This window comes from Lissotriton helveticus, chromosome 1_1 (genome assembly GCF_964261635.1).
Source record: "Lissotriton helveticus chromosome 1_1, aLisHel1.1, whole genome shotgun sequence".
In the NCBI taxonomy this organism is placed as follows: domain Eukaryota; kingdom Metazoa; phylum Chordata; class Amphibia; order Caudata; family Salamandridae; genus Lissotriton; species Lissotriton helveticus.
The window spans coordinates 532,849,349-532,862,481 of record NC_136057.1 but is presented as its reverse complement, the minus strand read 5'-3'; the positions used below and the strand labels follow the sequence as shown (position 1 = coordinate 532,862,481).

Sequence of the window (13,133 nt, the reverse complement as noted above, 5' to 3'; positions counted from 1 at the left end):
ATTACGTGCAGTTCTGAATGTAGCCTTTGTTAACGTCTCAAACAGCAAAGTGACTCAAGGATGTAGGTAGGCGCAATCGGCGACTTTGCAGCTGGGGACGTCAGCGATGGAGGACCGCAGATGAGGGTCTTGTGTCTCCCTGGACCACTGGAGTTAAACAGCATGCTCGGCTGGCTCATAGAGAGATGTAGCCTCTAGAGCCGAAGCAGGGTGATGCTGGTTTTCAGCTGATGCAACCTCCAGCCCAATGCAAGTCATCTTAGGTAGTTTCAGCCTCCAAGCCAATGCAGCGGCTCCGGGACAGATGAGCACTGGCAGCACCAGGCCTTTAGAGTTGGAGGCAAAAAATGTTGAGCAGCACAACAATGATTAATTTGCACAACTTCTTACACAGCTCAAGGCAAGAGCTACATCAGGAGACAAGGTAGCCCCTCACAATTTGGGTTAATCCGCTTCAGTCGCTGCCAATAGTTATCTACATCTGAGTGTTTCACATACCAGAAACATGCAAGCCTTCTCTTCTTGGATAGTCTCTGTTCCTGCATGCCCAGGCAGTTTATTTTTCCTCTTTTCCTCTACAAGCAATGAGGAAGGCTTCTGGGTGCTAAGGCTCTCCAACTACTTGCAGACTTTATGAGAAGTCCCCTCACCTCTGGGCAACTGTCATCAGACCCTAGGCCAAGTCACACATTAGACATTCAGGTGTATGGAGTACTTCATTCCTTGGTCAAAATGAAATTGTAACCAAAACAAAGTGGAATGTTTGTCCCACTTTTATGGTAATTCTTTACACACAGGATGTGGATCCGCTATTGAAGCCTTCAAAACCGGTTTGTGTCCCTTCTATTTCAAATGTGATTTTCTGGCTGTTCCTCCGACACAGCCTTTATGCAAGGGGAAGGTCTCTAGTACGACTCCGAACAGAAGTCTCTGAGAATATCAATAATATATTTTGATCTGTGGCACTGATATCCACATGACAGTTCAACAATTTTCCACATAAACAAGGGATTTCATACCTAGCATGAGAAGTCGGATAAAGTACGTGAAAAGCTGTTTTCATAACCTTTATATTTTTGTCAAGCAGAAAGTTACTTTTTTTCACCTAAGTACTTTTTTATCTGTTTAACACATTGCCTTAAATGAACACTGGAAAATGCCCAATTAAAATAATTGATTCAAATGTATTGCTTTGTGATGAATGATTGCTGCATAGTGAGTGTACCTTAAGAGACCCTTTAGGAGTAACACATTTAAATGGTTTCTTTTCCTCTTGCAACCCATCTTCTGGAAGTTTTTGGCGTTTTTCTGCAGCCTCAGCTCGCCTCTTCTCAATTTCTTCTTTCAATCGCTTCTTTTCTTCCTAAAAGAAAATATTGCATGGTCTGATTATTTTACTAAATCAAGATTGGCTATACAGATGGAAAATAATATTTAAACATAAAACATACCAATAAAAGAATAACACTTTAATGAATCATTCTTTTATTTGTTTTATTGAGGAAGATTAAATATTTCTTTCTGTGGGATGCTTATGTCAAAAAAACTCAAGTTAACCTTTCTATTCAGCTATAAATTGTAAGATAACATCTGCATTGGATCATAAATAAATAAAAAAAATACCCAGTAAACGTCCTGTTACTGCACATACTGCCACAGAAGAAGTCAAATACATTTCTTACATATTTACATGTAAAATCAATGGCATAGAGCTACTATTAACTCATGGGACAAGAATTACGTATAATTAGCTATTTATTTAAATGAAAATATAGGTGTTGTTAAAGAGCAGTGTAATATAATCAATATGTACGGCAATACATTTCACAAACTTAAAGTATTGCTCTTATATGCTGGAGTTCTGACAAATAAGAAAAAACAATGGATTTTGTAAATTCTGCTAAAATTTGTTCGAGTCTTTTGGGAAAATCTGTGTTGTCAATCTTCGATTAATCTACAAACCTAACTGATTCTTAATTTGTCTATTCTCTTTTGAAATACAATAGTATCTCTATTCAAGAGTAGAATTCAGATGAACAGACAGCATATGCCAAAATACCCTGTTTTGATGTGCATACCGGTAACAACTTATTTTCGGATTTCTGAATGTTGCTTGGATAAATAGCAAGGCACTCCCATCATGTGACTCACTCGCTAACTCAAGTCAAAGAAAGTGAATTGTTTTGCGTTCTTCTGCACTTGGTTGAGTCATGTGATTAACGCTCTGCTTCTGGGGGTTCATGTTTAGCATTCTCACTTTTGCAGTGGTACAACATGTGCTGCAGTCCCATAGTGTAATTTACCTTCCAGGTCTTAGATACACTTTTGATCCATATATTAGGGACTTATATGCAAGTTAAATATGCCAATCAGGAGTATAGTCAATTTCCATATTTTTGAGTGGTCAGAGTACCTTCACCAGGGCTTGGTTAGCAGAGTCCGAGTGTACAGCAGCATCAGTCCCAAAAAATGGGGTCACCAGGTAGGTCGCCCCCCCTAGCCACCACGCGGTCCTCCTCGTGTTGTGCTGCTGCCCCGCTCTTACTGCCGCCTCGCTCCGCCGCCGTCTGGTCCGTGTGAGTCCCCTGTGCCTCAGGTCTTGTCCCCGTTCTAATACTGCCTATGTAACTGTTTTCGTGCTGTTTTTCCTTTTGTAACTCCCCATTCTAATACTGCCTATGTAATTGTTTCCCCTGTATCTACTGCCTGCCCTCTGCGCCCCCTGGTTCCCCCTTTTGCCTTCTGTGCCCCCTCTACTGTGCATTGCCCTGGTGTCCTGTTCCCGTTGTCGCCCTCTGCTTCTTTTTCCCGCCGCTGCTCCCTGCGGCCCCGCCGTTCCCATTCGCCACCCCGCTCCTGCCTCCCAGCTGCTCCTCCCTCCCACAGCCCCTCATATGGAGGCCGCGCAACGGCCGCGCAACGGCCGCGCAACGGACGCGCCGCGGGCGCACCGAAGGCGCGCCTAAGGCAAGCCCGTCTGCGCCCATCCGCGCCCAGCGCCAGAATCCCTGGCCCTCGCCGAAATCAGGCGACCCGGCTGAGATACGACTCCGACACCCTCAACGCACTCAACACCGGACGAACTCCCGCCTGCTACCGAGCCACCCCGAGGCGCACCCACGGACCTTTCACCTGCCAAGCCTGCAAATTCACCTGCCTCCGAACCCGCCCCCCGCCCGCCAGATCTAGCAACAACAACAACCACCTCAAGTGCATCCTCCTCAACAACCGCTCCATCCAGAAGCACGCCATCGAACTGTGGGACCTCCTCGACACAACAGCGCCAGACGTCACCATCCTCACAGAAAACTGGATGAACGCCTCCTCGGCCGCCGACATCGCCATAGCCATCCCGGACGGCTACAAGATCACCCGGAAGGAATGCGTCAACCAAACCGGAGGAGGAATCGCCATCGTCTACAAGAACACAATTAACATCACGACCGTCACTGAAGACACACTCTCCGTCGCCGAACACCTACACTTCCAGATTCTTACCGACCCCAAAACCACCCTTAGGGGAACACTCATCTACAGACCCCCGGGCCCACGCACACAATTCAGCGAAACCATCGCTGACCTCATCAGCCCACACACCCTAGCTTCACCAGAATACATCCTCCCAGGGGACCTGAACTTCCACCTGGAGAAAAAACAGCGACAACAACACCACCACCCTGCTCGACAACCTAGCCGAGCTCGGACTCAAGCAACTGGTGAACATCCCCACCCACCTCGCTGGCCACACGCTCAATCCCATCTTCTCTGACAGCAACCACGTTTCCTTCAGCCACTCCACGGGACTACATTGGACCGACCACAGATGCATCCACTTCACGTTCAAAAAGAATACATCCCACCGCCGCACGGGACAGATCCCCCGCAGATGCTGGAGCAAAATCACCACAGACCAGCTCCTCTCATCGCTGAGTCAGAACCCGCCAGCCAACACCAATGACACCAACGACGCAGCCCACAACCTCGCACAATGGATCACCAACTGCGCCGACGACCACTGAAGAACCCCTCAGGCATGACCGGCAACAGGAAAACTTCATGGTTCAAATTCGCCCTCAAAGAATCCCAAAAAATCCTGCCGAACCCTCGAAAAAACCTGGCGCCACGAACGAACTACAGAGAACATGACAGCCCTCAAGAACGCCACCTGCAAACACCACCAGCTGAGCCGCACCACCAAAAGGACATCATTCAAAGAGCGACTAGACAACAACACCCATAACAGCAAAGAACTCTTCAACATCGTCAAAGAGCTCTCCAACCCCAGCACCAGCAACAACGACATCACACCGTCACAAGAACTCTGCAACTCCCTCGCCTCGTTCTTCCACCGAAAGATCGCAGATATACACGACAGCTTCGGACCCCGGACCCCGCCTCCAGTCACCGAACCAGCGACCCCCACCACCACCCTCAGCGCCTGGACCCCCACCAGCACTGAAGATACCACCAACGTCATGAACTCCATCCCCTCCGGCTCCCCCTCTGACCCATGCCCCCATCATATCTTCAACAAAGCCAACACCATCATCGCACCCCATCTCCGGAACGTCATAAACATCTCGTTCACGTCAGCCACCTTCCCCGAGAGCTGGAAACATGCAGAAATCAACGCCCTTCTGAAGAAACCCACAGCGGACCCCAAAGACCTCAAGAACTTCTGCCCCATCTCTCTTCTTCCCTTCCCGGCTAAAGTCATCCAAAAGACCGTCAACAAACAGCTGACTGCTTTCCTCGAGACAAACAACTCACTCGACCGGTCCCAGTCCGGATTTCGAGCCAACCACAGCACCGAGACTGCCCTCATCGCAGCCACCGACGACATCAAGACCCTGATGGACAACGGAGAAACAACCGCCCGAATCCTCCTGGACCTCTCTGCAGCCTTCGACACCATATGCCATCGCACCCTATAACCCGCCTCTCCAACACCGGGATCCAAGGAAAGTCCCTAGACTAGATAACCTCGTTCCTCTCCGACAGAACCTAGAGAGTCCGCCTCCCTCCCTTCCACTCAGAGGCCACCGAGATCATCTGCGGCGTACCCCAAGGCTCCTCGCTCAGCCCAACCCTCTTCAATATCTACATGAGCCCCCTCGCCGCCATCGCACGCAAACACAACATCAACATCATCTCCTACACCGATGACACCCAGCTGATACTCTTCCTCACCAAAGACCCAGCCACCGCCAAAACCAACTTTAGGAAGGAATGAAAGACGTCGCAGAATTGATGAAGCACAGTCGCCTGAAACTGAACTCAGACAAGACGGAGGTCCTCATCCTTGGACAATCCCCATCCGCCTGGGACGACTCCTGGTGGCCCACAGCACTGGGCTCCGTGCCGACTCCCTCGGACCACGCACGCAACCTGGGATTTATCCTGGACTCCTCCCTCACAATGACCAAGCAAGTCAACGCCATCTCGTCCTCCTGCTTCAACACCCTGCGCATGCTCTGAAAAATCTTCAGGTGGATCCCCACCGAAACCAGAAAGACCGTCACCCAGGCCCTCGTCACCAACCGACTGGACTACGGAAATGCCCTATACGCAGGAACCACCGCCAAACTTCAGAAACGACTACAACGCATACAGAACGCCTCCACACGACTCATCCTCGACATCCCTCGCCACAGCCACATATCTGCCCACCTGAGAAACCTGCATTGGCTCCCCGTCAACAAGAGGATCACGTTCAGGCTCCTCACCCACGCACACAAAGCGCTCCACGACATGGGCCCCGAATACCTCAACAACTGCCTCTCGTTCTACACTCCCACCCGCCAACTCCACTCCGCCAGCCTCGCCCTCGCCACCGTACCATGGATTCGCAGAACCACCACCGGAGGAAGATCATTCTCCTACCTGGCTTCCAAAACATGGAACTCCCTCCCCGCACACCTACGAACGACCCAGGACCATCTCACCTTCAGGAAACGCCTCAAGACCTGGCTTTTTGAGCAGTAGCTGCACACCCCTCCCCCCCCTCCCCTCCTTCAGTGCCTTGAGACCATCACGGGTGAGTAGCGCGCTCTATAAATGTTTTTGATTGATTGATTGATTGAAAAAGAGGCATTTTCTGGCAGCAAGTAAGGAAGAATCAGATGCTGTGTCAGTAGAGGACCCAGGATCCTCAAATCTAGAGGAGGCCTCTTCGGCATCCAACATGTGATGTGAGTTTTTAGTGGCGATAACTAGAGAGGCTGATAAGGCTTTCAGGGAATACAGATATCAAACAAGCAAAAAAGGGCCAGTCCAGGTGAGGGTAGTTGTATTAGCTTTGGCAGCATGAAGAAAACATCAAATCTGTCCTCAGCTTAATGAGAGGAGAATATACAAATTTTGAGAGCCTAAAGGTGATATATTTCTCCAGCAGGAGGAAGACATGACCAGCCACTGGAGAACAGGATGGATGAGAGTAAAAAAAGTTTCAGCAGAGGAAAAACTTGAAATGCTGTGCTCTTCTAATTTGATATATAGCCATATGCTTTTTTTCCACAAGGGGATTGAAACAGAGATGTTATTAGTAGATAGGAAATAAAGTGCTTAGAAAGAACAGTTCGTTAATTACCGTAACGAATTCCAGGCGTTTAGTTCACTGAATTTTAAGTTAAATGAAGATTTTTCACAATAAATAGTAAGAAAGACCACTTTAGCTAAAGCTGTACAACTGAAAAACACGACTGTTTATCCACAGACGTGTTAGCAACGTCATACTGACATCTTTAAAATAACATTTCCAAGAACAATCGTGTCATAACCAAGAGGTAGAATGGCGGTCATTGTGGCCAACTCTTAAGAAATATTGACAGAACTTAATAAATAAAAGCTTCAGCATGACCAATGCTCAGTTTCTTTACTTCTAGAAAGTCCGTTTCCCAGTTTTATCAGAGAACTTCATCTGTCATGCTGCAATAACGAATCGAATTATTTGAAGGACTTGAGCATTATTGTTTAGCTCTGCATGTGCAAAGGAATTTTCTTTTTGGGACTCAATTTTATATTCTATAGATGCACGTTTTATCACCAATAATGGGCAGGGGGTGCCGTAAAAACTGACATGTTTATTAAAATTGTTGCAGCTCTCATTGTTTGTTGTATACTTTTCTCTCTCGTCTCTCACTTTCTTAGGATACAGAACAATAACATGATTTGAGCAAACGGTCGCAATTCAATAAGGACAAGAATAAAGACGCAAACATGTATATTTGTATTTGTGCAATACTCAGCCAGGATTAACGTTTTAAGGTGGAATAACAGTGCATTATTATAGCATATACTAGTATGATATAAATTAGAAAGGGAGGTTTACTTGCATAGGGAATAGACTGTACTTTAGCAACTAAGATGCTGAACAAAGAATGTTGATGTCCCACACTTATATGTCCGGTGTTGTCATCTTATGTACATATGGCTGTCCAAAAACAGTTTGCAGCGCAGGGTGTTCCTAAACCATGTGACTGCCTTTCAGCATTCATTAACATAGTCTCTCATAAAGTGAGACGAATAGAAACGTTGAGAGTTATTCTGTGAGGTTTTTAGGACGGATAGGTGGAGTTTTTGAGATACATACAAAGGTGGTTACCCTGCAGTTGGCAGCATGTCCTGAACAAAAATCAAGAGGTTTAAGATTGTTCAATACATCTGGACTTGTGCCGGTAAAAAACTAGTCTTCCACCTTCTGTGACCATCTTGTTCCCATGGCGATGTTATTATAATTAACTTGGAAACAATGAAAACGTACTCATATTTCCAAAGTACAGGCATTGTTATTGTTAATATTATAAATTGTATGCCAAATGTCACTTTTGATTTCTTAGAACTTTGAACTCTCATACGAATCCACATCAATCTATGAGGAAAAAAAAACATCTCTGAACACTACTGGCCGAGCCAGATATTAAAGAGATCAGCGTTGGGACTGAAAATACACTGGAGAGAAGACTAAACTACCCACTGAAATTATAAAGTCAATTTTCATGAAATGCTGATAATGCATTCCTCCTTTAAGATAAATTACATTTTTAAGCCCATGTTTAACTCTATAAATCTCAGAACATGTGATATTAATTTCGAAATTAAGCTCAACAAGGCTCACTTTAGGGACTGCATGGAGTATCAAGAGAGAGGTGTGATAACTAATCGGTGTGCGCAGTATAGAGCTGACCCTCATGTTGCTTTGTATTAATTAATTTTGCTTCAATTAGGATGTTAAATGACAGCTTTTGAAAATAAAAGTAAATTGCCGAAAGATAAGATGGCAGGTTCACTTGTGCCAATAATGAATCAGATTGATTGAATTCTTGTGTGCCATATTTTTTAACATTAGGAAACATTAGCACATTTTCGTGAAATATAAGACAAGCGTCCAAGCACACATGCACACACCAATGACAAACCTTTCCTTAAGAGAATAAACACAAATATCTCTTAAAAGCACATATATACATTGTAAGAGAATTGTGTTAGCTAGCGGAGCATTTTCCTATTAGTTTAAGCAAGTAGGTCTCTTGGTTTTTGTATGTACCTTCCCGTTCTTCCTTTCTGCTTCTCCTGAAACATAATATTGTTTTGAACAGTCATGGTGTGTATCTAACATGCTTGTATCTATTTTGGCTTTGCGTAGAAAAACTTAACTCAAGCTCTCTCACAGACACTAATTTCTGCGGGTAGGATCTTCTAATTCCATCAACCATATTCCTGAAGAAGATAACTTCCAATAGACATAGAATCTCACAGGCCCCCACTCTCAGACACACACCTTCACAAATATAAACTATGCTAGATACCCCTCACTCACTGGCCTCTAAGGCATAGTAATGATCCATGAGCCATGCATGGCCCAACAGTCCATTTTCTAAAACCCCAAGAAAACAGTTCTTCAGAACTCACCCTACTTAAGAGGAAACCCTTATTGAGAGTTCACTCATATTCTGTGATCTGCAGGTGCCACTTAGCGACTGACCCAGGCTCACTTGAAATAATCGGTAGCACATATAACGCTTCTCCTGATAATAATGTCAATATGGATCTAATAAGGGGTACTCTAACCTACAATAGGTAAAATGACATAACAACCTACCTCTACAGATGCTCTCGTCCTAACTATTCAGCTCTCAAATTCACCATTAGTAGAAAGTCAGGGCAATGTATTGCACTTTTTGATTTTCCAATGGGAAAGATCAAGTTTGTGTACAATATAGGCTATGAATATTAAATGCATAGATCCATCCTCACAATGGCTCTAAAACTCATGAAAATAATATCCCCATCACATTATAGTGCTTCAATTGAATAATATGCTTTAGACACAGACTACACTATGAAGCTTGTGCTGTAAATTAGGCATATAAGCACACACACCTTTGTGACAAGACAGTTTGTACATGCACCTCTTCTGCTCTAATCCGGGGATAATATGTGTTCCCTACTTATACTAATGTGTTTTAATGTGAATTTGTTGCAAAAGTGGTCCTACAGACTCATTGGGAAGACACACCAAACACCGAATGAAGTAGCCTCTGGCACCATGCTTTTAAAAATGTTTCGGGTTCAATGGACTTCCATTAATATTGTTCCCTTCTCCACTTCTAATATTTAAAAATCCTTCTGGCCTTAAAATGGAAGATGATTTTTCGGAGAGAGGGGAAGGTTGAGCAGTGACCACCAGTTAATGTGCGCCTCTGCCAACCACCAAACATGGCTTATATGCTAGTGTTTGTAAATACCCCTGTTCTATGTATAATCCAGACACCTCCTGGCAGAAAACTGTCTCTAAACACTCCTCGCCACACTCCTTCATTGAAAGACATTTGCCTACTGTTTTCTAGATACTTATTCTGACATACAGCTCCTCTCCAGAAGTTCATTTTCTCACTAACCTCGTCTTCAGCAAATTAACGTGTACATTTCCACACAAAATCCCCCTTACACCACTGATACTCCTCCAGCGCTACCCAATGCCATCCCGTCCTTCTGTATCCGCTAGCTGCAGCCTCTTGCTCTTGGACTCATTGTGAATGGGGAGTTATTTTGATCTATTCTCTTATCAGCCACAGTCAGCTCGGCTTGTACCTTGCTTTGCGCAGCTCATTTACCTCGATTTCCTTCTCTCTGTCTGTCATGTACCCACCATTACTAACAGGACCCACCCAAAAAATTATAATTCTCTGAGGATTGCAAAAAATTAAGCCGGTTACCGGTCCCCATGGATTCAATTGAATTTAGGACTTTTTTTTATATAAAGCAAACAAATGCACAGGCACAGGGTATCCTGGCTTTGAGACTTCCCAAAGAGAAATTTATGCTGGAAAAAAGAGGTGAGATTTTAGCATTTTTCAGGAATCAGAAATACAGTCTACTATGCATGAAGCAGGAGGGAGGAAATGTCATGCTTTCATCATGAGCATTCTGAAAGTACAACCCCCAGTCCTGAAGCACTGAATTCTGGGAGATACCAGGAGAGGCACATTCTCTAAGTATGGGCACCAGCACCTCACAGGATTACAGGGAGAAAGAGAGCAGGCCTCCGTGACACTGGCATTGAGCCTTGAACAGACTTCTTTTGAATATGGTCAACCAGTGACGAGAAATGAAGAGTACGGAGACCCAAGAGTGCCTAGAAAGGCTGAGCACTGGATGAACAGTGCCATTACAAACACGCTGTAGTCTTGATACAAAGTATGTATGCCACGAGACGGAGATATACTAAAAGCCTGAGCTACAGTTTTGTAGAACTCGGCAGGAAATATAGGAGGAACATGTCTGAGGACCTTTCGCAAAAGAAGCAAGTGAACGTAACTTGATCTGAAGGAAGTGATCAACAATCATTTCCAAATTCTAGGCCAAAGTAGCCACTGTGGGAGAGGGGTTTTATAGGGACGGCCACCTGCAGTGACCCTGGATGGATGCCTTGCTGTAAATGTGCACTTCTCTGTTGGCAGAATTAAGACGCACAGATTTGGTGTCCATCCCTGTGGCAAAAACACACATACAGTCCTGAAACGGGCCGGTAGTGGCATCCGGTCTCTGTCCAACTGAATTTAATTCATTAAAGAAATGAACTTAAGCTTTGTATACTAATACTTATGCAAGAATTAAATAAACTTGCTGGTGCCAATATGTTTCCTTAAGTTAATAAAGACTACTGTGACACCCATCCAATGAAACTACCTCTTTTGAGCGAGCTCAAGTTTCTCAATTAAAAATGTATCACACACAGGGATGGTGTTTTGAAGGTCTAATGTATGCATCTATACTTGCTGCTTGATACAGAGGTGCATAAGTGTACATTTGGAAACATCCAAGAATGTGTATACATTTGAATTTTCCACAGAGACAATCACCCGGGATAGGTGTATCTGTCCTAGAATAATTTAAGAGCATAGAATATACACTGGATTTACGCCACAAAAAGCTGTTCTTATCGCTTAAGTCCACATATCAGCATTCATTTTTTGACTCGAAACACCATTTGTTTCACGGTTGCAAAATTTCTATACACAGTGCTTCGTATAAGGAGAAACTCAACAGACAGGGGTGTTGTTTTAATTGACCAAACAAACAAAAGCCTTATGCTTAGATAATGATTTACTGTATGGTTTTAAAATGTGTTATTCGAATTTGTTTTGGGGGAGTTGTATTTTCTTAGTACATGCTGTGACAAATCCTTCTCACAATGAACTGAAGTTGATTTTTGTAATGAGGCGACCTGTACATATTGATATTTTAATGGATATATCTTAAAAATTTATTATTTTTTGAATTTTTGGCAATCAAATGTTTTTATTAAATAATTCTTTTTTATTCTGTACTTATATGCATAATTCAAATGCGAATAAAGACGTTTGATAGATTGATTGACTCGCTACACAAATAGCAATATGTTTAAGTGTGCTGAATTGTTTGCTTGTGTATGTAAACAATTTCACTGCAATAGAATAGGCACTCTTCATGATATTACCAGCATTACTGATTACCACGAGTTACCGCTTTCTGGTTTGAAAGTAGTCCTATCTCTGAATGTGACTCTCATATTATAAGCAGGGCATCTTTTTACTAAATTTTTTTTTTACATTTCCATCAGAATTTATCAATTTTTTTTATCAACTTATAGATATGTATCCATATTATAAGCAGGGCATCTTTTTACTACAGTTATTTTTTTACATTTCCATCAGAATGTATCCATTTTTTTATCATCTTATAGATATGTATCCATATCATTCAACATTAGTTAACTAATAAATATGGAGTCAAAGTTGGACTCCTGTTGGGTTTAGAATGGTAAGCAGCCACACATAAAAAAATAAGCTCATATGAAACCATCAGCGTTATATTCCAAACACGTGCACAGTTATTTAAGGAAATTCCTTCTCCTATTTAGTTCGTCTGACAGATAATAGTCTTGTAGTCATGGATAACAGTGTGTAGAGCCATTTGAAAGAAAACCTACTTTCTGTATTTTTTTTTATTTGAAAAAATAAATGTACAGAGAAACACATTTCTTCCAACTTTATTGGTGTGCAAAACAATACATTTGGAAAACTGCGAGCTTTAAATAAGCCATTGATATTTTTGAATGATTACTAGGTTGAATGTTGCCCAGATTACTGCTGACAGCCAGGCAATCTGTGTACGGTATGGGGAGACAAAAGAGTGGTTGAGGACATGAAACAGAGTCCTTTAGCGAAGATAAGAACCTTGTCCAATGGTAATAAAGTGTTTACAAGGATAACTATTAGCAAGCTACTGTGCTAGTCTAATTTACTACGGGCAAGTGCAGCTAGTGATGTTTTGGATATGTGGAATGTGATGCAAAAGCAACATTTGATATATGGCAGCTGTGGTTGTGGTCAGAATGAAAGATTCAAAGGACATGGTAGGGTTAAAGTATATGCCTGAATTTCTGCTTGATGATGTAGTGACGGGGGTGTCAGGAAGATATGTTATGAGGATAGGAGGATTTGTGGGCACCAAGTATGCATGAAAGTATTTTAGTCTTCACTGACTTGAACATAAGGCAACTATTGTGCATTTAGTGGCAGGTGGCTGAGAAGCAGTCAGAAAATTTAGAGTGATGAGAGTGGTCAAAGGTCTCAAAGAGTATATCGTTG

At 43.4% G+C, this 13,133-nt stretch overlaps 1 protein-coding gene across 13 annotated transcripts in view; it reads right to left on the bottom strand.

Annotated features, from left to right (window-relative positions):
• CALD1 (caldesmon 1) overlaps positions 1-13,133 on the bottom strand; it is a 655,703-nt gene that overhangs the window by 92,260 nt on the left and 550,310 nt on the right. For all 13 annotated transcript variants that reach the window (XM_078674011.1, XM_078674008.1, XM_078673998.1 and 10 more), the window contains one exon: positions 1,226-1,363. In XM_078674011.1, coding sequence (XP_078530137.1) covers positions 1,226-1,363 — 138 coding nt within the window. The remainder of the gene's footprint in view (positions 1-1,225; positions 1,364-13,133) is intronic.